Source organism: Sprattus sprattus (genome assembly GCF_963457725.1).
Source record: "Sprattus sprattus genome assembly, chromosome: 17".
Taxonomy (NCBI): domain Eukaryota; kingdom Metazoa; phylum Chordata; class Actinopteri; order Clupeiformes; family Clupeidae; genus Sprattus; species Sprattus sprattus.
In genome coordinates, this window is record NC_137915.1 from 26288154 (window position 1) to 26314724 (window position 26571).

Genomic DNA, 26571 nt, shown 5'->3' on the forward strand with positions numbered 1-26571 from the left:
TGCAGCTCAACAACTTTTCGTCGCACATCGTCATTGTGTTATTTGGGTCTTTCTCATAGTGATGAATGACTAATGGAATTTGACCTGTGTCACCTCATATTTGTACGCCAGTGAAACTGGAAGTCATGGTTGACCTCATAAGAGTTCCTTATCAAACAGGTGAACTTAAAAATTTAAAATATGACTGGAAATATACTTCAGTTAAATTTTAATTAAAGATTTTTCTAGGGATGCCAATAATTGTGGCACACATGTTTTTGGGGAAAAAATATTTATTTAATGTCAACAGTTTTTTATTTTTTTCAATAATTTTACTTTTTTCAATAATTAGACATATTTTTGTATAGCCTGTTTAGCTCATATTCACAAGGGGTGCCAATATTTGTGGAGGGCACTGTATCTGTGGGGAGGTCATGAAACGCTGCATTGTCCTGTAAATTGCAAACAACAAAAAAAAACATGAATACTTATATAATGAATAATAATGAAAACAGGAAAAATACATAAATGCCACTGCCCAAACACATCAAGAAGTTCAAAGAGAACTTTATGTGTACTAACATCAATAGAAATGCAAAACAGACTAAATTTTACATGTTCTACACTTTTACATGTTTGTACACATTCACATGTATTAGGAGTTGGGTGATACAGTACGTACCGCATTCACAAACCCTAGGGCCTTGGGCCGTTATTATCTTTTTGACTCTGTCCTGTTCCAAAAGAGTCTCAATAACCAGTCATTGTTAATATACAGTTAGGTCCATAAATATTTGGACATTGACACAATTTTCATAATTTTGGCTCTGTACACCACCACAATGGATTTGATACAATCAAGATGTGCTTTAAGTGCAGACTTTCAGCTTTGATTTGAGGGTATTTACATCCAAATCAGGTGAACGGTGTAGGAATTACAACACATTTTATATGAAGCCCCCTCTTTTTGAGGGACCAAAAGTAATTGGACAATTGGATGCTCCGCTATTCCATGGCCAGGTGTGTGTTATTCGCTCGTTTTTTTCACTTACCAGGCTGTACAAGGAGCAGATAAAAGGTATAGAGTTAATTTCAAGTGTGGTATTTGTGTTTGGAATCCGTTGCTGTCAACTCTCAATATGATGTCCAAAGAGCTGTCACTATCAGTGAAGCAGGCCATCATTAGGCTGAAAAATCGAAACAAACCCATCAGAGAGATAGCACAAACATTAGGTGTGGCCAAATCCACTGTTTTGTACATTCTTAATAAGAAAGTGAACACAGGTGAGCTCAGCAACACCAAAAGACCCGGAGAACCATGGAAAACAACTGTTGTGGATGACAGAAGAATTATTTCTCTGGTGAAGAAAAACCCCTTCACAACAGTTGGCCAGGTCAAGAACACTCTCCAGGAGGTAGGCATATCTGTGTCAAAGTCAACCATTAAGAGAAGACTTCACCAGAGTCAATACAGAGGGTTCACCACAAGATGTAAACCATTGGTGAGCCTCAAAAACAGGAAGACCAGATTAGAGTTTGCCAAAACATCTAAAAGAGCCTGTACAGTTCTGGAGCAACATCTTATGAACAGATGAGACAAAGATCAACTCGTACCATAATGATGGGAAATGAAGAGTATGGCGAAGGGAAGGAACTGCTCATGATCCAAAGCATACCACATCAATAGTGAAGCATAGTGGAGGTAGTGTTATGGCGTTGGCATGTATGGCTGCCAATGGAACTGGTTCCCTTGTATTTATTGATGATGTGACTGCTGACTAAAGCAGCAGGATGAGTTCTGAAGTGTTTGGGGGAATAGTATCTGCTCATATTCAGCCAAATGCTTCAGAACTCATTGGACGGCGCTTCACAATGCAGATGGACAATGACCTGATGCATACTGCGAAAGCAACCAAAGAGTTTTTTTAACGCAAATAAGTGGAATATTCTGCATGGAAAACTGGCCCATAGTGGGAATCCCGGGTGTGTTTATCTGTTCTTCACATGACCATGTATTATCTAACTAGTTGCCCAGGAAAACAGCCCTCAGAAAGTAGCAAATGGCTGCATAATGTTTCTTTCAAAGCTAACAGGTTTATATAGGGGTTCTTTACAAAAACATTATGACACATATCTGAGGATTGACACCGAAAATAAAGGTGGTTTGTTAAACATTGTCAGTGGTTTTGCTTCCAGAGAAATTGATTTCCAGATTACTATGCTGTGCTATCGTACACTCCATTTTCCACTGTCTAAATACCGTGCTGCTCTGTAGGCCTATGCTACAACACCTTCACTGAGCAAATTTAATGTAGCCTAGTTAAGTAGTAGTTGTCAAGATCAAACTGTTTATAGACTTAGTAAGGCGATATAATTCATAGGCCATTATTTAAAGGAAACGGTTAACAAATGCACTTCAGTGCTGGCATAACGTCAAGAAATCACTTAGGCTACTTCACCTTAAAGACATTACATTGTAGGCCTTTAGCCCATATGTTATCCTTACTGTCAAAATTAGTTGGCGTGATTTAGTGCCACACATTGATTCAACTTCTTGAGTATAAGTATAGAGATAAAAGTGACACTTATTTTACTTTAGTAGCCTAACATTATTAAATAACTATTTACTAGCTCAGTGAGGCAATACAGTGAAGACATGCTAAAGGGGAATCGTAAGTATCTTATTGTTTATGGGCGTGTCCTTTACAGTCAATCATAACTACTGGATTAATCAGTGGTCACGCGAAGTGGACGAAACTTGTAAATGTTGACTGGCAAAGCAAATTGATGCTTGAACTAGCCTTTTTTCAGCTAGTAAGCAAATAACCATTAGAAAATCAACGCAGCAAGTATATTTACCTGCTCTTAAAACATTTACTATAGGAAACCGAGTGTAGTACGCATGGATTCCTCTCCGGTGAGATTAAACCTGATAACGTTAAAATCTACAAGAATGTGTCTTTTATCCGTATGTTAGCTAGCCAACAAAAGTAAAACGGTGTTTCAGTTGGTTGACATGGGTAGATGACATTATCGAAATGGCTTTGTTATAGCAATTACGTTGAAGCTAGTTTCAACTTCAAAGTCTGTGAAGTAACGTAACGTTAACAGTCTCAACATCTTGCTAGCTTACTAATGGCAGCTTGCTAGGTAAACAGCTAACGCTGAGTTGCTACTTTGCATTGGTAAAGGCAGCTTGCGTTAGCTACGTAAGTGATCTTGGGAACGTTAAGTACCAGGTCTTACTAGCTTACTGTATTCGTTGAAGAACATTTTCATGTGTGTTAGAATAACACGTTAATTGCACGTGATTGGGCCTAGGGCTATATATTTAAGATGGCTAATTTACTTGCTAGCCCACAAACGTTATCTAGCTAGCGTACGTTAGCATCTGAGTATTAGGTACGCAGTTAATATAACTAAAGTTGGGTAATTTCTACCTATTTGACAACTAAACCGAACTTCTGATGGTGCTGTCTGGATTGTACAACTGTGTATTGTTTGCTGATTTGACAGAGTTAACAGCAGAGTTGACGTTACGTTATCTCTTGTCAAGAGTAAGCCACTCTAAAGTTAAATGCTATGGTATGATAACGTTCATTTATAATTTAATACTATGGTGTAACGTGTACGCTTTTAAAGTAGTCTGCTAAGGACTTAGTCAGGAAGTTTCGCATAGATTGGTTACTAGAGGCAATTTAGATGTTTAGAACTTAAGTAATGTTGCCCCTTTAACTACACACATTCATCAGTACGAATTCTGCTGATTTGCTGACCCCTTCATTGTGGAGAGCTGTACCCTATTTAATTGAACACTGTTGACCTCTAGTGCTGGGTAGTAGGCACACACACACATTTTCCTGCATTGTGTGTGTGTGTGTGTGTGTGTGTGTGTGTGTGTGTGTGTGTGTGTGTGTGTGTGTGTGTGTGTGTGTGTGTGTGTGTGTGTGTGTTATGCACTGTGACAGTGTGTGTTATTATTGCCCTCAAGTAATTTGACATCTAAACAGTTGCTGATTATGCCTCTTCATTTCTCATTGTGTTCACGGCTGAAGACTATCGGGGAGTTTTTCCGCACCCTTACTGAGATGGGCTTCGGTGAAGACCAGATTCAAGCGGCGATGCGAGCAGGACACTTCTCAGTGCCAGAGGCTGCAGAATGGTGAGCTGTGATTGATATCAAGACTACATCTGTTCAGACAGAGCAGAGCCTGTACAGTAAATGCTATGCTGAATTACTATTTTACTGTCCATTTAGATGTTCTGAAGTGACAGCCTAATATGCAATCATTTGCAACAACATCAGCCCACACTTTCTGACTATATCAATAGTTTAGGTACACTAATTGTAAAGGCTCTTGTTCTCTACAGGCTCCTGCAAGGTGGAAGTCCCAGACACAAGCTGGTGAAACAGCCTGGCCAGCCCACAGGGACGGCTTTCTCTGCCTTCAATCCACCCAAAGAGAATCCTTCACTTCAAGATGCCACACAAGACAGTCCAGAGAGTATAGGTTGGTGGGTTTATATGAAAATAATTTTAAATCATATATATTTTAACCATTTAATCTTATCTCTTATTCTATGTTTTTATTATTAATCTTTTCCAGAAACTTCTCTCAAAGGCTGATCTTTTATGTTGGTTTTTCTAGTGTGTTAATTTGTTGTTTGACTACAGGAGCCTTTATTTCCACTGCAAGATACAAAAAGCTGAGTCTGGCAAATTAATCCCCTAAAAGTTTGTAATCCTTCCAAGAATCCAATTAAATGCAAGCATTGCAGGATTTTGAGTGTGACTCCACTGGTACTACCCAAATTAAAAAGCATGTTTACTGCAATACTAATAATGGAAATCTACACAGAGGAAGCAATCTTCTTGGAGAAAAGCGTCTTCCTTCTTGCTATCTTCCCATGCTTCCATTTCTTTTCCAGTTCCTCCTGATAGAAGACTGATAAGCACTGACATTAGACAGTGCAAGAGAACCCTGCAGATCATATCTGATTGTTATCTCACATATTCAAATATCTGACTAATTATCCCCTAGAAATAAAAAGGGGGTTCACATACTACTTCCCACAAAGCCATGAAGTTGGTCGATTTAGTTTGTCTTTAAACATGACCATCAGCTCATGACAAACACCACTGGTCAGTAAGCAAATTCAGGCGAACCTCATGACAAACACCACTGGTCAGTAAGAGAATCCAGTCCGACCTCTCTGACACACTGCCTCCCACAGGTGCCTCCCTGACCCTGGGCCAGCCGTCAGCTCCAGGCTCGTCCACTGAGCCCCCGCCGCTGGATATGCGCATCAGGCAAGACCGCAGCATATTCGAGGACCAGCAGAGGCTGCGAGGAGCTGAGGTGGCACGTGCAGAGAAGAGGCAGAAAAAACAGGTGTGAGGAGACGCAGTGGCTGCAGAACCTCACTGCTCCAACTTGACACCAGAGTCCCTATGAAGTATTTCCGTTATGAAGTCATTTTTGTGTGTTTTGAACCAGGCCTCTTTGTTTGCGTTTAAAATAAGTTTTCCCTGCAAATCGATACTCATTAGTTTGCGATTGAAAAAGTTGATCTGAACTCAATGTGCTGGATCTGCACTGAGGATGAGAGAAAAGTTAATGCTGGGTTTGACAGTTTGAATCCACCCACCATTCCCTTGCTCCCAGAGTGCACTCATAAAAGGTGTGAAACTTGGACTGCTAAACTAAACTTGTTGGCTATAAGATGGCAGCAGTTAAGGGAAGGCAGTCAATGTCAGAGAAGAGTATTTTATTTGAGAAGCTAGTGTTATTGTCATGATAACAAAGAGAAACATTTGGGATTCATTCATTTAACTAATAATTCACTAATCCTAATCAGAAAGGTGTCTGTGCTTTAGTGTGTGTCTGTGTCTGTGTCTGTGTCTGTGTCTGTGTCTGTGTGTCTGCACTCACATGCTTGTGTGCTTCTGGCAGGAGCGTGAGCTGGTGCTGAAGCGGATTGCTGAGGACCGGCGTATCCTGCAGGAGAAGACTCAGCCTGAGAGCCCAGCTGAGGGCCCAGTCTCCGGTGCCCAGGGCCAGAAGCTGGGTGGGCGTGTACAGACCAGTGTTGATAACCACTGTCTTCTAATGGTAAGGGCAAACCCAAAGACACGGTTCATGTAGAGTAAGGTAACTCTTGCAGATGTTTTCAGAGGACACCCTTTCTATGACCATCTGTCCAGTCATCGTTGTTATTTGTAGACGGTTGAATAATACTAAAGCTGATACATGTTAGCAATAAGGAGTGACTCATTTTACAGAACTGCCTCACTGACTACAGTGCACCAATTTTGTTGTCAGTTATGAAATAGCCTGCCACCTAGTGGCCTTAACTATATCACATTAAGTGGTTTACAGTCAAAAAAGCTTATTGCTGTGTGTAATGTTTGTAGTGTTTTTCCACGCTTCAGATCATGGCTCTCTATTTAAATTGTAGTTCTGTTATCATCATGTGTCACGTTTCTGTTCTTGGGTTGAGACAGATTCGCTTGCCTTCTGGGGAGTCCATGCGGGAGCGCTTCCCCTCCGATGCCCCCCTTCGCCACGTGGTGGAGCACATCGCTGGGCGCCACCCTTCCCTGCCCGCCTTCTCCCTGCTTCAGGGATTTCCACGGAAACGCTTTGGTGAGGCCGAGCTGGCCTGCTCCCTGCACTTCTTGGGCCTCACGCCCAACGCTGCCCTCTGCATCCAGACCACCCCCCCAGAGACGCCCGCCGACCCGCCCAGCCCCGCCGCCCGCCTGGCCTGGAGGCAGCCCCAAGAGGAGCCAACGCCTCCCCCTGCCCCCGTCTCTGCCCCTGACCAACCGCCTGCCCCTCCGCCAGGAGAGGTGCCAGCTGCAGAGCAGGAGGAGCAGGAGCACCAGGGCATTCCTCCTCCACTGCCGCAGCAGGTGTGGGAGGAGGCGCTGGGCTATGCCGGCATCCCAGGAGGGGGTCCCCCACTCGTCGGCCCATCACACCAGTGGGGTGAGTGGAAGCATGCTGCCTGGAGAAGGTGTTTTAGGAAAAAAATATATTAAAAATATATTAACTTTATTAACTTTAACGTTTATGGGAGGCTTTTGGTTGTTGGTTTCTTTTCTGATACACACCATGAACATGAGACCCAGTATGGCAGAAGTGTGTCTCACAAACAGGTCCAGTCTGAGGAGGCTCCTAATGAATGAACACCTCTCTCTCTCTCTCTCTCTTTCAGGCCGGGGCCACAAGCTGGTCCCAGGCGAGGCCCAGGACGGCGGGAGCTCTGAGGACGAGGAGCGTCCAGAGGAGGAGCCGGCTGACCCCCAATACCTGCTCAACGGTAAACTGCTTCTCACATTCGGCCCCTGGAAACCTCTAAAACACACTGGGCCACCAGGCAGCTTCTCTCAGGTTACCTTACCTAGGAAGGCCCTCGGCAGAAGTGCATGTCCTTGACCTCAGTCAGGTTTCAAACCCTCCTGGCGCTGTTGTTCTCTAGTGTGAAGTAACTATAGCCGGGGTACTCCATTAGAAACCCAAAAGGTCCACTCACCAAATTTCCATTCAGTCTAGGGTCCGGAACAGTGACGGTCAAAATCCCAAAACATAATTCCAACAAAAACGCTCGAACTATGCACAAAAGGTGATGTGGTCTGGCCTTATTTGTGTGAAAGGTGACACTTTTTTGGTGGTTTAAACTTGAGCATAAACGGTGTGAAGGCCAGGCGGAGGCACTGATGTAAGTGTTCATTAGTTGAGTGTGCTTCTGTATTTTTTTTCTCCACCATATTCATGGTTGAAAAGGCAGCCTATGGTAAGGTATGCACGCTCTTGTTGTGTTGCTGATCTAACTATTACACTGCATGTTGCTTGGTATGATTGCAGTGGGTTTATTTTTCTTCCCCTTACCTCAGAGTTCTACGGGTATTTCTGTTCGAAGTGTGCATGCTTTGTTTTATAGTGACGTTTCACTCTACCACTTTTGTCAAGGGCAACCGTCTCGTTGCAGATTAAATACATCGGTTTTGTCCTCCCCACAAGCAGCACAAATGCATACTTGTCAGTCCACTCTGTATTAAATTTGTTTTTTGTCGGGTTTAAAGCACACCATGATTTTCGTTTGCTGGGAAAAGATACCGTTCACAAATCTATCTGCCCGCGTTGCTGGTATTGACACACACAACCTGCGTGACCCATGGAGACCTCGCGGCCAACATTGAGTGAGTGAGTTGTCATATTGATGCTGTTATTACAGCTCCTGATTCGACCTCTGGATTGGACACGGAAGATAGAAACCACATCGAGTAGGACAAAAATATATAGCGCAAATTCACGCATCAATTAAAACTCGCTTGGATCATAATTAAATTACAATGTTGATTTCGGCTTCGGTCCAAATTTGATTGCGTCTGGGTCCGCCTATTGAGTACCTCTGAACTATAGTATAGCCAGTTGTTTTCCTCTCGTAGTTGCTAAAATTGAGTTCGCAGACGAAAGTCACGCTTGAGAAAACCTAAAATTCACTCGAATAGACGTTTCCTCGCATGTGTGAGTTTTGACACAAAAATTACACCATAGAAGTGAAGTGAGCCGGTAGAATGGAAAGGTATAGGTTGAGAAAGAGACCAATGGCCGTATTTGTCCCAGTTTGTGCCCTGATCCAGAGTCTGGGCAAAGTCCGTCTCTGTACGCAGAGTGCCTGTCCTGGCGTCCTGGCTATCGTGCTAGGATCGTCTGCGTGGAGGAGCTTTACACAGGGTGCAGAGAGGAGTGTGTGTGAGCAGAGCAGAGCGAAGCAGCTAAGAGAAGCAGGATGCTCATGAGCGGCATGTGGGTCTCGTTATCAGTGTGTGTGATTATATGGGAACTGTGTCTGTGTAGGGGTTGCTCGGAAAGGAAGAGGGTATTTGAACTGTGTACTAGGAACCGTGAACGGAATATATGGATTATGAGCTAGTGTCGTTTTGTTTATAATTTGCTGGTAGTTAATGGAGCCATGTGAATGCTCAAAGGGTGTCCATCTCATATGCATAGTTTCTTTTGGGATTCTCACGGCTGTGAAACTTAACTGTGAGGTTGGAATTGTTTGCTGAGAATATAAACTAGAAAATGCATTTCCTGAAGGAAATACCAGTGCATGAAATGCAAAAGTTAAGAAAGGAAGAATAAAAGAAGTAAGAGTGAAAGAAGGAAAGAAGAAATGATAGGAGAGTACAAGAAGGAAAGAAGAGTGGAAGAAGGAAAGAAGAGTGAAGATAGGAAAGAAGAGCGGAAGAAGGGAAGAAGAGTGGAAGAAGGAAAGAAGAAAAGAAAGAAGAGTGAAAGAAGAAAGGAAAGAAGAGTAAAAGAAGGAAAGAAGAGTGGAAGAAGGAAAGAAGAGTGGAAGAAGGGAAGAAGAAAGAAAAGAAGAGTGAAAGAACGAAAGAAGAGTGGAAGAAGGAAAGGAGAGAAGAAGAAAAGAAAGAAGAGTGAAAGAAGGAAAGAAGAAAGGAAAGAAAAGTTGAAGAAGGAAAGAAGAATAGAAAGAAAAGTTGAAGAGTGAAAGAAGAAAAGAAAAAAGAGTGAAAGATGAAAAGAAGAGTGGAAGAAGGAAAGAAGAAAGGAAAGAAGAGTGGAAGAAGGAAAGAAGAGTGAACAAGAGTGGCTCTGGATAAAGCCAGTAAATAGAGAGTGAAGAGGGAAATATTGAAAGAAGGAGAGAAAAAAGACTGAAGCAGAGAGATGGAGTGTGAGAAAAAGTAGAGTGAGAGGGATAGAGAGAAAGAAGGAGAGAGGAAAAAAGTAGAGTATGGAAGGTGTCTCTTAATAGTCCTAGTTATACAGTTGAATGGAGAGGGACAGAGAGAGAAGAGCCCTGGAACCTTGGCGCAGGTATCAGTGAAGCACAGGTGCAAGTCAGTTTAAAGACCATATTATGATGTCATAATGGCCCAATGTAAGTCAATGGGAGAAATTGTATTAGTTTTTCTTTAATATTTTAAAAAGTATAAAGTTTAGAAAAGTGAAAAATACATAGCATAAGTGTCCTTTACAAGACCTACGAGCCAAAGTTTGAACGAAGTTTCTAAGTTAAGCGGTTCGAGCTGAATTAAGCGCAGAAGTTCGGTACAAAGAATAACTAGAAAATGCATTTCCTGAAGGAAATACCAGTGCATGAAATGCAAAAGTTAAGAAAGGAAGAAGAAAAGGAAGAAGAGTGAAAGAAGGAAAGAAGAAAGGAAAGAAGGGTCAAGAAAGGAAAGAAGAGTGGAAGAAGGAAAGGAGAGTGAAAAAAGGAAAGAAGAGTGGAAGAAGGAAAGAAGAAAAGAAAGAAGAGTGAAGAATGGAAAGAAGAGTGGAAGAAGGAAAGAAGAGTGAAGAAAGTAAAGAAGAGTGGAAGAAGGAAAGAAGAAAAGAAAGAAGAGTGGAAGAAGGAAAGAAAAAAAGAAAGAAGAATAAAAGAAGGAAAGAAGAGTGGAAGAAGGAAAGAAGAGTGAACAAGAGTGGCACTGGATAAAGACAGTAAAGAGAGAGTGAAGAGGGAAAATATTGAAAGAAGGAGAAAAAAAGAGTGAAGCAGAGAGATGGAGTGTGAGAGAAAGTAGAGTGAGAGGGATAGAGAGAAAGAAGGAGAGAGAAAAAAGTAAAGTATGGAAGGTGTCTCTTAAAATTCCTAGTTATACAGTTGAATGGAGAGGGACAGAGAGAAGAGGAGCCTTGGAACCTTGGCGCAGGTGTCAGTGAAGCACAGGTGCAAGCCAGTTTAATGACCCTATTATGATGCCATAATGGCCCAATGTAAGTCAATGAGAAAATTTAGATAATTTTTTCTTTAATATCTTAAAAAGTATAAAGTTTAGAAAAGTGAAAAATACATAGCATAAGTGTCCTTTACAAGACCTACGCGACAAAGTTTGAAAGAAGATTCTAAGTTAAGCGGTTCGAGCTGAATTAATCGCAGAAAAAGGTCAAAAGAACTAGAAAATGCATTTCCTGAAGGAAATACCAGTGCATGAAATGCAAAAGTTAAGAAAGGAAGAATAAAAGAGTGAAAGAAGGAAAGAAGAAAGGAAAGGAGAGTAAAAGAAGAAAGGAAGAGTTAGAAAGGAAAGAAGAGTGGAAGAAGGAAAGAAAAAAGGAAAGAAGAGTAAAAGTAGGAAAGAAGAGTAAAAGAAGAAAGAAGAGTGGAAGAAGGAAAGAAGAGTGGAAGAAGAAAGGAAAGAAGATTGGAAGAAAGGAAAGAAGAGTAAACAAAAGTGGCTTTGGATAAAGACAGTAAAGAGAGAGTAAAAAGGGAAAAAATTGAAAGACTGAGAGAAAATGGAGTAAAGCACAGAGATGGAGTGTGAGAGAAAGTAGAGTAAGAGGGATAGAGAGAAAAAAAATAGAGAATGGAAGGTGTCTCTTAATATTCCTAGTTATACAGTTGAATGGAGAAGGACAGAGAGAAGATGAGCCTTGGAACCTTGGCGCAGGTGTCAGTGAAGCACAGGTGCAAGCCAGTTTAATGACCCTATTATGATGTCATAATGGCCCAATGTAAGTCAATGGGAAAATTTGTATTCGTTTTTCTTTAATATCTCAAAAATTATAAAGTTTAGAAAAGTGAAAAATACATAGCATAAGTGTCCTTTACAAGACCTACGCGACAAAGTCTGAACGATGTTTCTAAGTTAAGCGGTTCGAGCTGAATTAATCGCAGAAAAAGGTAACAAGAATAAGAAGAAGAAGAAGAAGAAGCCTAGGAATAACAATACAGGGCATTTCATGCACTGTAATAAGAAGAAGAAGAAGCCTAGGAATAACAATGCAGGGCATTTCATGCACTGTAATAACTAGAAAATGCATTTCCTGAAGGAAATACCAGTGCATAAAATGCAAAAGTTAAGAAAGGAAGAATAAAAAGAAAGAAGAGTGAAAGAAGGATAGAAGAGTGGAAGAAGGAAAGAAGAAAGAATAGAAGAGTAAAGAAAGAAAAAAGAGTGAAAGAAGGAAACAAGAGTGGAAGAAGGAAAAAAGGGTGTCAGGAATAAAGAAAAAAAGAAAGTAGATTGATAGAAGAGAGCAAAAGTTAAGAAAGGAAGAATAAAAGAAAGAAGAGTGAAGGAAGGAAAGAAGAAAGGAAAAAGAGTGGAAGAAGGAAAGAAGAAAGGAAAGAAGAGTGAAGATAGGAAAGAAGAGTGGAAGAAGGGAAGAGAAGTGGAAGAAGGAAAGAAGTGAAAGAAGGAAAGAAGAGTAAAAGAAGGGAAGAAGAGTGGAAGAAGGGAAGAAGAAAGGAAAGAAGAGTGGAAGAAGAAAGAAGAGTGGAAGTAGGAAAGAAGAGTGGAAGAAAGAAAAAAGAAAGGAAAGAAGAGTGAATAAGAGTGGCTCTGGATAAAAACAATAAAGAGAGAGTGAAAAGAGAAAATATTGAAAGAAGAAGAGAAAAATGGAGTGAAGCAGAGAGATGGAGTGTGAGAGAAAGTAGACTGAGAGAGATAAAGAGAAAGATGGAGAGAAAAAAGTACAGTATGGAAGGTTTCTCTTAATGTTCCTAGTTATACAGTTGAATGGAGAGAGACAGAGAGAAGAGGAGCCTTGGAACCTTGGCGCAGGTGTCAGTTTATTTAATATCTTAAAAAGTATAAAGTTTAGAAAAGTGAAAAATACATAGCATAAGTGTCCTTTACAAGACCTACACGACAAAGTTTGAACGAAGTTTGTAAATTAAGCGGTTCGAGCTGAATTAATCGCAGAAAAAGGTAAGAAAAAATAATAAGAAGAAAATGCCTAGGAATAACAATACAGGGCATTTCATGCACTGTAATACGATGAAGAAGCCTAGGAATAACAATACAGGGCATTTCATGCACTGTAATAATTCCTTTCCTCTCCTGTGTGACCACAGGTCTACCGCGATTACCCTTCTTCCCTGAGAACCGCGGAAGAGGACCACTGGAGCCACGGCACAGGTGGCCTGATCACGGCAATCGCCTCAGGTGAGCGCCTCCGGTTCTCTTAACCTTTGTAGCGCGTGCCAACAGATCAGTCTGATTTGGCAGTAGTTGAAGACAAGCAGCATAGTCGTGAGAAGTTTGGCTTCTGAAGTATGTGGCATGTGTTTTAGAATGTGTGAGTCAGAGAGGGAGGGGGCGGGAGGGAGAGAGAGAGACTTACAAGCTCTTAACTTAATCTTCCTTATACTGATGTCCTGTCCCTCTCCAGACTTTTTAATTAGTTTTAGATTGTGGTCATGCTAGATTCTAAAGAAGGGTTTCAGAGAAAATGAGTCAGAGAGTTCAGAGAAAAATAATTAAGATGTCAATATATCACCATGCAAATGTATTCTGTTTAATTATTTGTTTGAATATGTAAATTCATGCTCCTTTCTGCACAACCTCCCTTCTGGCAACTCAGGCTAAAGTTGCTAGGCTGATTGATTTCAGCATTCCACCACTGCTTTGTAGTTCCGTTTACTACCCTACTTGGATTAGTGCCAATGAAGGGGATACTCTAAGTGACCTAGCCGTACTTGGATCAAATCCAAATTGAGTTAACTGTCAGTAAAATTTTTGGCCAACTGGCACTCTTTAGAGGGTGTTGTAACAGTTTCCCCAATGTGTGATACTGTTGTACTGTACTTGTATCAGAGTGGTAAACTAAGAGGTTTATACATACCTACATGTGTGTGTTTTTGTGTGTTTGCATTAAAATGTGTTTGTTTATTTATGTATTTGTGCGTGTGCGTGTTTGGTGTATGTGTGTATGTATGTATGTATGTATGTATGTGCCTGTTTTTTCGTGCGTGTGTGTGTGTGTGTGTGTGTGTGTGTGTGTGTGTAGGGAAGGCGAGCGTGATCACCCTGCTGCAGACCACCCAGAGGAGGCTCAGGTGTTGCCTGGTGCAGCAGGGCAGGCGGCAGTGCAGCGTCTCGAGAGGGCAGCTCAAGAGGAGGACCCCCGGGGGCCACAAGGGCACCCCTCTCCCCCAAAGAAGCCCTTCAGAACGCCCCCTGTGCCATCCCTCTGTGTCATGGCCACCCGGGCCACAGTCACACTCATGACTGGTAAGCAGTCCAAAAACTGCTCTCTCATTAGATGAAGTCACTCTGTGCTGGATGCCATTCATGGGTGTTCTATTTCCTCCACTCCATTAACTAAGGTCTATTTGACCTAAATACCAGACTCATCAGTCAGTAGAGGTGTGTCGTGACATTTACATTTACATTTGACATTTAGTCATTTAGCAGACACTTGTGTCCAAAGCGACGTACAAGGGAGAGAACAGTCAAGCTAAGAGCAGTAAAACCTGGTGTAACAATAAATACTGCTTTTTTTTTTTAAGAAATAGAAAACAAAATAGAAAGAAAAACAAGTGAGGGACTGTCACTGTCTAAGTGCAAGTTAAGCCAAGGTGCCAGTTAGGAAGGGAGGTGCGCTCTGAAGAGTTGGGTCTTCAAGAGCTTCTTAAAGGTAGAGAGGGACGCCCCTGCGTGACTCCATAAAGCTTTAGGACTGAGCATAAAGTAGAGGTGTGTCGTGACTTCAGAACTTTTTGGGAATGGGGTAGAGTAGAGGTGTGTCGTGACTTCAGAACTTTTTGGGAATGGGGTAGAGTAGAGGTGTGTCGTGACTTCAGAACTTTTTGGGAATGGGGTAGAGTAGAGGTGTGTCGTGACTTCAGAGTGTTTTGGGAATGGGGTAGAGTAGAGGTGTGTCGTGACTTCAGAGTGTTTTGGGAATGGGGGTAGAGTAGAGGTGTGCCGTGACCTTCAGAGTGTTTTCGGAATGGGGTAGAGTAGAGGTGTGTTGTGACTTCAGAGTGTTTTGGGAATGGGGTAGAGTAGAGGTGTGTCGTGACTTCAGAGTGTTTTGGGAATGGGGGTAGAGTAGAGGTGTGCCGTGACTTCAGAGTGTTTTGGGAAGGGGGTAGAGTAGAGGTGTGTCGTGACTTCAGAGTGTTTTGGGAATGGGGTAGAGTAGAGGTGTGTCGTGACTTCAGAGTGTTTTGGGAATGGGGTAGAGTAGAGGTGTGTCGTGACTTCAGAGTGTTTTGGGAAGGGGGTAGAGTAGAGGTGTGTCGTGACTTCAGAACGTTTTGGGAATGGGGTAGAGTAGAGGTGTGTCGTGACTTCAGAACGTTTTGGGAATGGGGTAGAGTAGACCCAAAACATGGGTTATTACTTGATACTCTCCAAACACGAATAACATTCTGTAGTTTAAGATTTTTATTTATTTATTTAATTTAATTCATATATTTATATTTTGCCCACGAGTCCTAAGAGTCATTTCTTTCTCCTGCTCCCACACATGCATCAGTGTCTTCCAGCCCCCATCCACACTCCCCAGTCAGAATGTGTCGTGCCGTGCCGTACTCTGTTGTGCTGGAACCCGCAGTACTCGCACGCTAGCGCAGGCCTCGGGTCTAAAGGAAATAGTTGGGCTGGGTGTTGGGTTGGGGTTTCCCCTGCCATGAATTTCAAAGTAATCTTCCTTTGAACTTTCCATCTTTGCTTCATTACCAATGCAGATATGTGGTATCACCTCATTACTATTCCTTTCTTCTCTCTCTCTCTCTCAGCTCCCAGCATGCAGTACAGCAGCAGCCTGGCTGGTCTGACCCCGGAGCTGGCGGAGCTGCTGCTGGGCCACATGGCCCGTGAGCGGCTGCTGCGTCCGCGCACGCTGGAGCTCTTCTTCGGCTGCCCCCTGCAGAAGCTGGTCCTCAGCAGCTACTCCTACTCCACTAACGAGCTGCTGAGGCAGCTGCGAGCCTTCACCGCACTCAAGCACCTCAGCCTGGTCAACTCCCCTCTCATCACGGGTACACCAAGGGGTCCTGTGCCTGGGGGGAAGGGGAGGGATGGTGGTTGGGGTTTATTAATTTTCTCTTAATTAAATGAATTAAAGGTTAAAGCTTAGTATTTTAAATGAAAGGAAGTCTAGTTTCACCAGTGCTCAATGTATTGGATCTGCTGTGTTTGTTTGTTTTTGCCTCAGACTCTGGGCTCTCGGTCCTGTCCAGCTTGTTGAAGCTCCAGCACCTTAACCTGTCCTCCTGCAGCAAGCTGACTGACTGCTGCCTGCAGCACATCACAGGTACTGTGGTTAGGCTACAGTCACCTGTTGGAATGCATCCATCCCTAGGGCTAATTCATTCTTTGTAAATCACTGAGTTGGTAATAAACTATTCGGACAAGGTGCTCTCATTAAGTCTCATTAAGGGTAATGTCTCTGGATCTCTTTGTCTTTCCGTGCACCTGTTCTCAACACTTTCCTCTTTGTGCTTTTGTTCGTTGACAGGTCTGAAATGTCTAACGTTTCTGGCGCTGGATCAGACGAAAGTAAGCGATTTTGGAATGGTGGTGTTCCTGCGCTCTGCCCCGTCCTCCCTCAACCAGCTTAGTCTGAACCAGACGGGCATCACCGAGGCGACGCTGGCAGAGCTGCCCTCCTCCACGCCTCAGCTACGTCTGCTGAGCATCAAACACACCAAGGTTAGCACACGCTCAGCTACGTCTGCTCAGCATCAAACACACCAAGGTTAGCACACGCTCAGCTACGTCTGCTCAGCATCAAACACACCAAGGTTAGCACACGCTCAGCTACGTCTGCTCAGCATCAAACACACCAAGGTTAGCACACGCTCATCATCAAACACACCAAGGTTAGCACACGCTCAGCTACGTCTGCTCAGCATCAAACACACCAAGGTTAGCACACGCTCAGCTACGTCTGCTCAGCGTCAAACACACCAAGGTTAGCACACGCTCAGCTACGTCTGCTCAGCATCAAACACACCAAGGTTAGCACACGCTCAGCTACGTCTGCTCAGCATCAAACACACCAAGGTTAGCACTCGCTCAGATGAATGTGTGGACACGTTTGCACATATAAACACACAAAAGCCAACATTCACACTGTAATGGACAATCCCATTTCAACCACACATAGTCAGATAGTTTGCTCATCATGGTATCTGTAGGTGCGGCTCCTTTTAGATAAAGCCAGACCAGATAACTCCAGACCTTGTGTTTGCCATTCATGAAATGAAAAGACCATAAGGAGGAGATTGCCCCTCGAGTTTTGCCCCTTTGGGTGATGGATGTGAGGGTGACTGGGATCAGAGGGTAACCAGTTCATTAGGGCTTTGAGTTGATTCTCAGGAGTTCAGTCTTCCTCTGTTGCTTAGGTAACGGATGTGTCTGCCCTGGCTGAGCTGCGCTGTTTGCAAACGCTTCACTTGGATGGCACTGACGTGAGGGAGGATTCTCTGCAGCACCTGGCAACCCACTCCACCCTCTCTGGTCTCAGCCTGGCCGGCATCCCCGTCAAGGATGGCAACCATACACTGGAGCTTATTTCAGGTGTGTCCGTGCTTTGAGAGGACCTTCAGTTTAATGTTGGAGTTTTCTAACTTGTATTCCCTGCTCTGGTTGTGTGTTTTCCTGTGATAAATAACCGTGATGGATAAGTAACTTAATGATACTCTGTTTTGTGTGTATTTGTGTCTGTCTGTCTGTGTCTGTCTGTCTGCCTGCTCTGTGTGTACGTCTGTAGGTCTCAGGCTGACTCAGCTGACTCTTCCGGGCAGACACTCGGTGACGGACAGTGGGCTGGCCTTCCTGTCACGGCTCAGAATGTTGTCTGAGCTGGACCTGACTGACTACACCCATGTCACTGACCAGGGGGTCACCCAGCTGGCTGCCATGACCAGGTCTGGTAACACACCATCAGGATGCATACACACCCCCTTAATATTCGCACACACAGACACACACACAGACAGACAGACACAGACAGACAGACACAGACACACACAGACACACACAGATAGACAGACAGACACAGGCAGACACACACACACACAGACAGACAGACAGACACACACACACACACACAGCATGCCGTGTTGAGCAACGTCGGGCTGAAGTAAATCTCTCAACTGCTGTGTCCCTGTTGTTTCCCTCAGGCTGAAGAAGCTGTCGCTGTGCAACACGCAGGTGACGGACGCGGGGCTACCGCCTCTGGCCAGCCTGCAGGAGCTGCTGGAGCTGTGTCTGGACCGCTGTGCCGTCACCAGCCGAGGGGTGGCTGCCCTCATCACGCGCCTGCCACATCTGCAGGTGCTCCCCGGCAAACCTCCCCACATCCCCCCGCACCTGTCTTTAACATACCACCTGCTCTGCATGGTCCAGCAGATAGAGATATACACACACACAATCAAACTTTTCCACATCAACACAGAGAGGTGACATCTTCTCTGAATAATATCGCTCATTGTCTTTTGCTAACAAAGAACCATAATCCCTAGTGTTGGATTCCACATTTTCAGATATGTGATTTTATTTATTGATTGATTTTGGTAATAATCAGTATTGCTGTACTGACTGATGTTTGTGTTGCAGGTCTTGGGCCTTGCCAGTACTCAAGTGGGAGACACCGTGGTGAAGAGAGGCCTGATCCACTGCTCAGAGCTGGTGAAGCTCAACCTCAGTAGGACACGCATCACCGACCACGGTGAGCACCAACATGCAATCTCACAGGCCAGGCTTTAGCAAACAGGAGCACTGAAACAGCCCAGCCTTCTAACCCTCTCCCCTCTCTTACCCTCCCCCTTCAGGGCTGAAGTTCTTGCGGCAGACGCAGCTCAGCCAGATCAACCTCGACAGTTCCGGGGTCTCTCTGGTGGGCGTGGCCAACCTCATTTCCTCCTGCCCGCTGCTGACCAGCGTCCGTGCCAGCCACACGCGCGCCATCCCACCGGACCAGGTCTCCGACGACGACGACAACAGTGGTGCCATCAATTGACACCAGAAAAGCCCCAGCACTCTCCCACAAAAACCTGTCTCATCTCTGCCACCCACAGCTGTGGTGATTGGAGTATGTGGACTCCAGCATGGTAATGGAGTCCTGGGCTTTATCATGGGTAGACTTGCAGGTGGATGGTTACATGGGGCCAGGGGCCAGACTGTGTAGGATTCGTCTAAACTCAACTGCCAGTTTCCCACCACTGAAAGTTTATCATACACACATAGCCCCCTCCCATAGGAATACAGCTTAGTAATGTGGTATTTATAACGTGAATATTTTCCCTGATGGCCGCCATGGCGTGGGACTGGATGTCTGGTGATGAGGTGTAGAGGGTTTTCCACTCCGCTGTCATGTAGTCTTACCTTCTAGTTTGACAGCGCCTTGAGTCCCGCTTAGCTGCACCTTAATGTTTGTGACTACCACAACTAAATGCTTTCAAACTTGGCCCAATATCCCAGTGTTCTTTCCTCCGGTCTTTTTCATTTTTTTGCTCTGTTCTTTGAAGAAATGCTGCCCGGGATAGAAGCCAAAGAAAGTTTTTGTTCGCACTGTTTATATATTCTAATCTAATTTCTGTCTTGTGTTTAGACAGGAAGCTGTAATTGATATGTTTAAGCAAACTTCCAATTGGTTTGTGTAGAAATCAACTCGTTTTTGCATTCATCTGCTTTCTGACAAAGCAAATACTGTCCTCAGGTGTTCCGGTAGACTTTTTAGTCATTGATGAGGGGTTCATTGAGTTTCTCCGGTCAGTATGTCTCACATCTATACACCTCTGGACCAGAGGGAATTAGTCTGCATGCTGAAAACTCTCCTCTCCTGCCCTCTAAGAACACGTCTGTTCAGTAAGGCCTGAACTATACGTTCACAGATTTACAAATTCATGTAAAAAAAACAAATGCATGTCTGTGGTAACTATGAACTCATTTCCCTGACAGTGTCAACTGCATCCCCACAAGTCATGTTCGTTCTGATTGGCTTACCCCCTAAAATGTCATCCATATTCTTCAGTAAGCGTAGTTCATTGTTCAACCACTGTTTGTCTTTTGAACTTGTCCTCATAATCGAACAACCCTGAAATATTGACTTTGTCATGGTTACCTGAATTTTTAGGCAAGCCCCAACACATGCAATGTTTTCATCACATACTTACTCTCTCCTACTCATTTTACAGTATCCTTCACATGACCAGCAGATTTATTTACGTCACCCTTGTTGTCTGGAACCATCAGTCACGTTTAAGGAATGTCAACATTGCTTACCCCTTGCTCTTGTAGTTTTCAAAATGTTGATGGTCCATCAATCTCATTACCTATTGTTCAGTTGATTTAGGGAACAGTCACAAGTGCTGTTTGAAGATTATTTTGCATGTTCCTTGATTTTCCTGCTTTGAATTCATTATTCAACAGTGTGAATAAGGAAGTGCTGCATTACATTTTGCACGAGGAAATCAAACGTGAATGTTTCCTTTTCTTGTGTAATCTGTACGAGTTTAAATGTGGCGTAAGATCTGAGTGTTCTGAAGTGGCCAAGTAACAGAGCAGTGCCATTAGCCTTGAGGACTGACCTCACAAAACATCAGCTTTTGTCTTTTATTTCATTTCAGGTAAACGGTCATCAGTCACTCTAGGTACTGTTTAAACATCTCACCCACTCGCTCCCATCACTCCTAATCTTAGGGATGAAGTCATCCGGTCACAAATAATTGTCCACGCTGCCCTGTGATGGCTTGGTAGGCCGATGTGGATGGGCAGGAGATGAGAATCACTGTAGATTAAAGGGTGATAAGACTTGTCATCTGTATGCGGGCACAGTAGTTACAATTTCTAAATGTGTGGGTTTTATTTTAATTTTGTTTTCAGAATGCAAACTGGAATGCTATCAGAGCATTTTGTAACTTGTAAATCCGAACTGAATTAAATGCATTAATAGAGACTCCAATTCAGACTCTTGTCTTCCTTCCCTACTGGCACAGTGGCTCACTTTGGCATGGAGTTGCTTCCCTGTAAATAATGGTGAAAACTTTTTTTTTAAAACGGTTCGCTTTTGTACTTTATATCGCACATAGTGATCTTTATTTTGACACAGCTTGTAGTTCCTTGAAATACTGTTATTTTATCAATGATGTTTATCAGTGATTCTATTCCGTAAGAGTTTCCACTATGTGGAAAAGACACAACAGCTAGCTCACACGCATTTCCTCTTGAATGTCTAGAAAAAACCCTGCTTGTGCACTGATTCATTAACCACAAGGAAATAATTCAATGTAGATCAGTGTAGGCACGGCTTGATTACTTGGAACCTCTCAATATGTATTTCCCGGTAAGTCCACAAACCACATATCAGAGTTCTGAATTGTTTTGGCACACCTTTAAATTTAAGTAATTAAGCAGGCGCTGTCCAAAGTGACGTACAAGGGACAGAACAGTCAAGCTACGAGCAATAGAGACCTAGTGTAACAATTAATACTACTTTACATACGACATAGAAAAAATAAATAGAAAAATACATGGATTCCAGTTGGGTCATTGTAGTGTCAACTTTATTCTATTTATTGTTTTGGTAAGTGTGAGCAATGTTGGAAAAGTAATGTAACCAGAGAGGATCAATATGTGTGCTATCAGCTGAAACCTTAGCAGTGTGCCTAGCTCAAATAGACACAAAAATATAGATTCTCAAAAAAGTGGTCTCGTGGCTTAACCTGTCCTAAGTTATGGGTAAGTTGAGCCGTCTGTGAAAATGGTTACCAACTAATAAATAATATTCAAATGAGTGTTAATACTTCAATTCTACTTTTTGCTGATTTTAAAGGTCTGCATGGAATAAATATTACAACTATTTGTGATTTGTCTACAGCTCTGAAAACCTGAAGATGGTTTGCCAAGTCTATAGGGTCAAGCAACTGACATGGAAGTCTTACATTTAATTAAACAATCATTCTTTGTTTTTCACTTTCAGTGTTGACTCTATGTTTGAAATAATTGCAAACTTTTTAGGCTATTCATCATCATGCCACATAATGTTCCGAACATCCATATAATCGTAAACTTTGTAGCCAATGACAAACAAACATCTAACATGACATATATGTAGGGGAAAGGCATATTGAAGATGGACAAATGATAGTGACAGTAATATTTCTGTCATCCACTAGAGCTACTAGTCGACAATGAAGCTTCTATCTATATTTCTTCTGTATTCTTATGGTACGTACATCTAAAATATGATATATAATGTCAGTTATTCATTGTTAGGCTGCAACATTTAAACACCAAATATTCAACTTAACTTCACGTAAACCGATGGTTCGTATCGTCTTATCTACAAGACTAATTTTGTCCCACAGCCACCATTTTGGGGAAAGTGTTTTAGTTTAGCAACCTAGAGCTACACAATTGCTAATTCACTCACATGTTTTAACACACTGTCAGTTTCTGATACAACTGATATATAACTTTTCAAACTGAGATAAATGACTTGATGTGAGACTAATCATACCTGATATGCCAAAAAATAAACAAAACTATTTGACAGGCTAGGAACACAAATTGTATGTGTGTGTGGCCCAGATACAGATGAGCCACTAGGTCAACTTACCCCACTCTCCCCTATTTAAGGAGTTGCTCTAGATGTGGAACAACAACTGATTTAATTTAAAAGGTTTGCTCTTGTGTTTGTTATGTCTGAGCTCACAAACCCAAATTGTCTCTAGGTGCTTTACAGATCCCAAAGCCTAAACCCCCTTGAGGTAAGGTAACTAAGGCAATTGGGGCAAGGGAAAACTCCCTTTAACAGGAAGAGCTTCACCTATATGTTTAGGGCAGCCGGCTATAGAGAGAACATAGTGAGGGGGGTGCAGAAGGGAAGGAAGGAGGTGAGACAATAAGGAGCAAAGGAGGATCTAGGTAGCCTACCAATATTTGGAAAAGAGTTTGAAAAAAGGCTCAATTTAGTTCACAACTTTTAGCAGAAACTTCTTATAAACACCTTATAAGTGTTTGCTTTTGGTTTAGTTACCTAAATGTACAACAGTGCAGGAATAATTTAATGACTATACACCAGGGGAATTTTTGCTATACCTTTTCCGGAAAGAGCCTGTGACGTTGTTCCATTACCAGAGGCCGTACTGCGGGTGGCATGTAGACTACCGGTTTTTTCGCATTCCTTGAAATGATTTAAATTGGTCGTCGCTCCCACTTCGTTTCAATCGCTCTCCTGCTTCATCTGGAACGAAATGGAGTCTTCAGTGGACTCCCCACCCGCAGTTGCCAATTCGGACATTAGCCTCTGCACTTCCCATCAACGGCAACTGATTGTCTTCTGTGAGGAGTGTGGAATAGCCCTGTGTGACAACTGCTTGTCAAGCGGCACTCACCACAACCACACATTCACAACTCTTCCAGACGAATGCAAGAAAAAAATGGCAAGTATTATCTCTTTGGTGCTACTTCGAAACTAAATGGAAATGTCAAAGAGTCAAACATAGTGTAGTGATTTAACACAGATTTGTGGAAGTCAACATGGGATTTATTACAATTAATTATTATCTTGTTTGATGCTGATGTTTTCCCAGGGTGTACTAATGAAGAAAAGCAAAGAACTGTCAAGAAATATCAGGAAGCAAGGCAAGTTTGCTTCACAGTCATCAGTCACTACATTAGCCGTTATAGAGGTGAGGATCTCTGCACTGCTAGACAACTTGCATGGTCTACATCATTCCAACGATTCATTCTACCCATAGCAGCTTTATGAAATCAATTCAGCTCCTCATTTCTCTTCACAGGACACCTTTACCAAATCTAAAGACACATTAGATGCTCTCTTCAAGGAGCTCAAAGGGTTGGTGGAAGCCAATGAGATGCAGGCTTTCAAACTGTTAGATGCCCATCAGAAGTGCATGAAGGAAAAGCTCACTAATGTCAAGCAGGAGATGGAAGAGATCGACCAATGGACCAAGACAGAACAGGACCCTGAACGTTTTTTATCTGTGCTGGTAAGGCCAATAACGATGGCTGCTGCCACTATAATACTGTGTAAAATGTTCTCATATTATGTACTTGTCGGATACATAAAAAATTGTTATGGTTAATGCAAATAGTGAATATGTTTAGTCTGTAAGCATTGCCCCTCCTAAAGACAATGCGTTTTTCTGAACACAGGATGAATCCAGGGATATGGAGAACAGGTCAGTACAACCTTTTATGACACTTAGATGGTTGCATTACTTCACATCAGCATATTAATCAAGAATAATCTATCTGTGGTAATGATCGGGATTTTTTTTTTTTAAATCAAATGAGACAAATCTTTGTCACTTCTTAAATAATGTTTGTTTATTGATTTGTTTTAGAATTGAAACCATTGCTAAGTTTTTCAACTGGGAGGAGATTGGTGAGGAGAATCTTGAGACTAAAATCAGACCAGCAGATGTCCGACTGCAATCCCTGGAGAACTCCGTCAGTGCCATCCTTGAGCTGAGCAAGGCATGTCTGTCATGTCCATGGGAATGTAAGCATCAACATATCTGTTATTTTTATTCAGTAAGAATAATTGAATGACATATGTCCATGGGCGTCGTTTTGCTCTGAAAAGTGCTTGGGACATAGATGGGCCTTACATACATGACCCAACCTGTCGCGTTGTCTGAGCTATTAGGAGTAGCATAAGGCAAGTAAATATGTTACTGGGGTTGTGTAGGGCTTTAAACTTCAATTGTTAATGCTAACATAAGTGGGGTATACCGATATAATGCAACATCAATGGAAAATATGCCTTAGAGACCATAACGAATGCTAAGATTAATACTGTTTCATCAAGACCATAACGAATGCTAAGATTAATACTGTATCATGAAGACCATATCGAGTGCTAAGATTAATATTCTATCATCAAGACCATATTGAATGCTAAAATTAAAACTGATGTGACTTTTTCTCTGTTTGAACAGTTGCTGACTTCATCACATTTGACCCAGTCACGAAACATAAAATGTTGAGAGTATCAGATTATGATAGGCAGGTGACCCTCCCTGCCAAGGAATCGCTGAGGAAACAACGTCAGCCAAACAAACCCCAGGATACCCCACTGAATGTCCTGGCAGAGCAGTCTTTCACCGTGGGCCGCCACTACTGGGAGGTGGATGTGAAAGGGTGCCAGAGCTGGGCGGTGGGTTTGGTGGGTTTGGTGGAAGAACACTGGGACAGTTCATCTGAGCTGGGGCACGACAAACTGTCCTGGATGCTGGAGTCGGATTCTGGCTCGCTGGCAGCGATACATAACGATGACTTCCATACAGTGAGAGAGCAGGATAATTTCTCGCTCCTTGGTATCTTACTGGACTGTGACAAGGGGAGCCTGCAGTTCTACAATGTTGTCACTGGTGGTCTCTTGCATTCCTTCGCGGCCCGGTTTGGCAGGGCGGTGCGGCCGGTTTTCTCCATCATCCCACCCAAGGATGGAGAGTCCTCCTGTCTGGTCCTGTGTGATGTCTGTGAGAGGGAGAGGTCTGAGAGCCCTGGGAGTGTGGCTGACTCGGGTGCCCAGATTGGGAGCGGGGCTGACTCAGGTCCCCAGACACCCATTGATCTTCCAGGGACACCCTTGCCAGAGCCCTCAGGTCCCCAGACTGGGAGCGGGGCTGACTCAGGTCCCCAGACACCCACTGATCTTCCAGGGACACCCTTGCCAGAGCGCTGACATTCTTGCTTCTGACCATCACATTCCTATGTTCTTTTCATTTATCTCTTAATATAACTTAAAAATATTACTTCTAGTATAATATGATGTCTTTGTAAAGCACTTTGAATTATCTATTTATCCATTATCCATATACGTAGATGTTTGTATATTAAATGTTCTAGCCAATTTAAATTAATATGCCCTATCTTGAAGGCACTCTCCTTTTGACAGTGTTTGGAGCAAATTCCTTTCCTTCAAGACTCATGTACAAAACAAATAATGAAAATGTAACTGCATTAAAATAATGTGCCATAATAAAAAATAAAAAATCACCTCTATTGACATTCCATTATTTGACTAATACAAAACCAAAACCAATACTGACATGAGTTTGGAACAGCTGATAAGCACAGAATTAGGCCTTACCCATCCTCGTGGTAACAAGGTCATGGTTGGGATCTTAGAAATCTTACACTTGCCAATGAAGAATGTCTGGAAAGTTCTGCTCGACTAACATTGGCACTCTAAGCATGTCCTAGTGATATAGGTACATTTGGTGCACTGCGATCCTTACAAATACACCACTACAGACTAATAGAACTAAGGCACTGAGAAGTCACTTTGGCTCAGGTAAACATGTGCAGGTGATAATTATATTAGATATTTGACAGAATGAAGGTAACACCTCAGGTTAGCTTCATCATTCACTAACGAATACAACTTTATTTATTTTGTTTTTAATATATAACCTATCCTGACATCTTTTATTTGCCATTTGCTATTAAACGTCATTCAGTGGTCAGTCAAGAGAAGACAAGGCTTCATCTTTATGTTACAAGGAAGGCAAAACACTTGGGCTTTAGGATGTGTGGTGGTAGCATGCACCACTTTTATTTCTCAGATGAGCAGAAAGGTATTTCATATTTGTTTGAATTCATACATTTGGTCTAAATCATGAATAACACTGTTCAGACAATTCATTAAATATACAGTCATATAAAAAGTATTCTTTTATTTCCTCCTGCATTTTGGGCATGATAGACATGTCTTTATCTATACACTAATGTGGTCAAAGGAAGTGCCTAGACAGATAATCAGCTTATTTCACTGTTTCACCAACAAAACAGAAGTCAAGTAGGCTATGTTTTCATTTGAA

General features: G+C 42.6%; 2 protein-coding genes across 2 annotated transcripts; both read left to right on the forward strand.

Annotated features, from left to right (window-relative positions):
* Window positions 1–2726: 2726 nt before the first annotated feature.
* On the forward strand, window positions 2727–20671 carry LOC308378751 (uncharacterized protein). Its single transcript, XM_080855735.1, has 17 exons — window positions 2727–2896; window positions 4035–4141; window positions 4351–4490; window positions 5215–5372; window positions 5934–6092; window positions 6485–6971; window positions 7201–7305; window positions 12832–12922; window positions 13767–13990; window positions 15505–15747; window positions 15924–16022; window positions 16227–16420; window positions 17116–17290; window positions 17484–17640; window positions 17896–18049; window positions 18332–18443; window positions 18547–20671. Exons 1-17 carry the CDS (start codon window positions 2882–2884, stop codon window positions 18732–18734), a joined length of 2808 nt encoding a protein of 935 aa, XP_080711861.1. The 5' UTR covers window positions 2727–2881; the 3' UTR covers window positions 18735–20671.
* Window positions 20672–22971: 2300 nt separating this feature from the next.
* Window positions 22972–25433, forward strand: LOC308378585 (tripartite motif-containing protein 14-like; the record flags this gene model as incomplete). The annotated part of the gene is made up of 6 exons (XM_080855524.1): window positions 22972–23160; window positions 23311–23409; window positions 23521–23730; window positions 23897–23922; window positions 24088–24224; window positions 24685–25433. The coding sequence occupies 6 exons, from the start codon at window positions 22972–22974 to the stop codon at window positions 25431–25433; spliced, it is 1410 nt and encodes a 469-aa protein (XP_080711650.1).
* Window positions 25434–26571: the final 1138 nt, after the last annotated feature.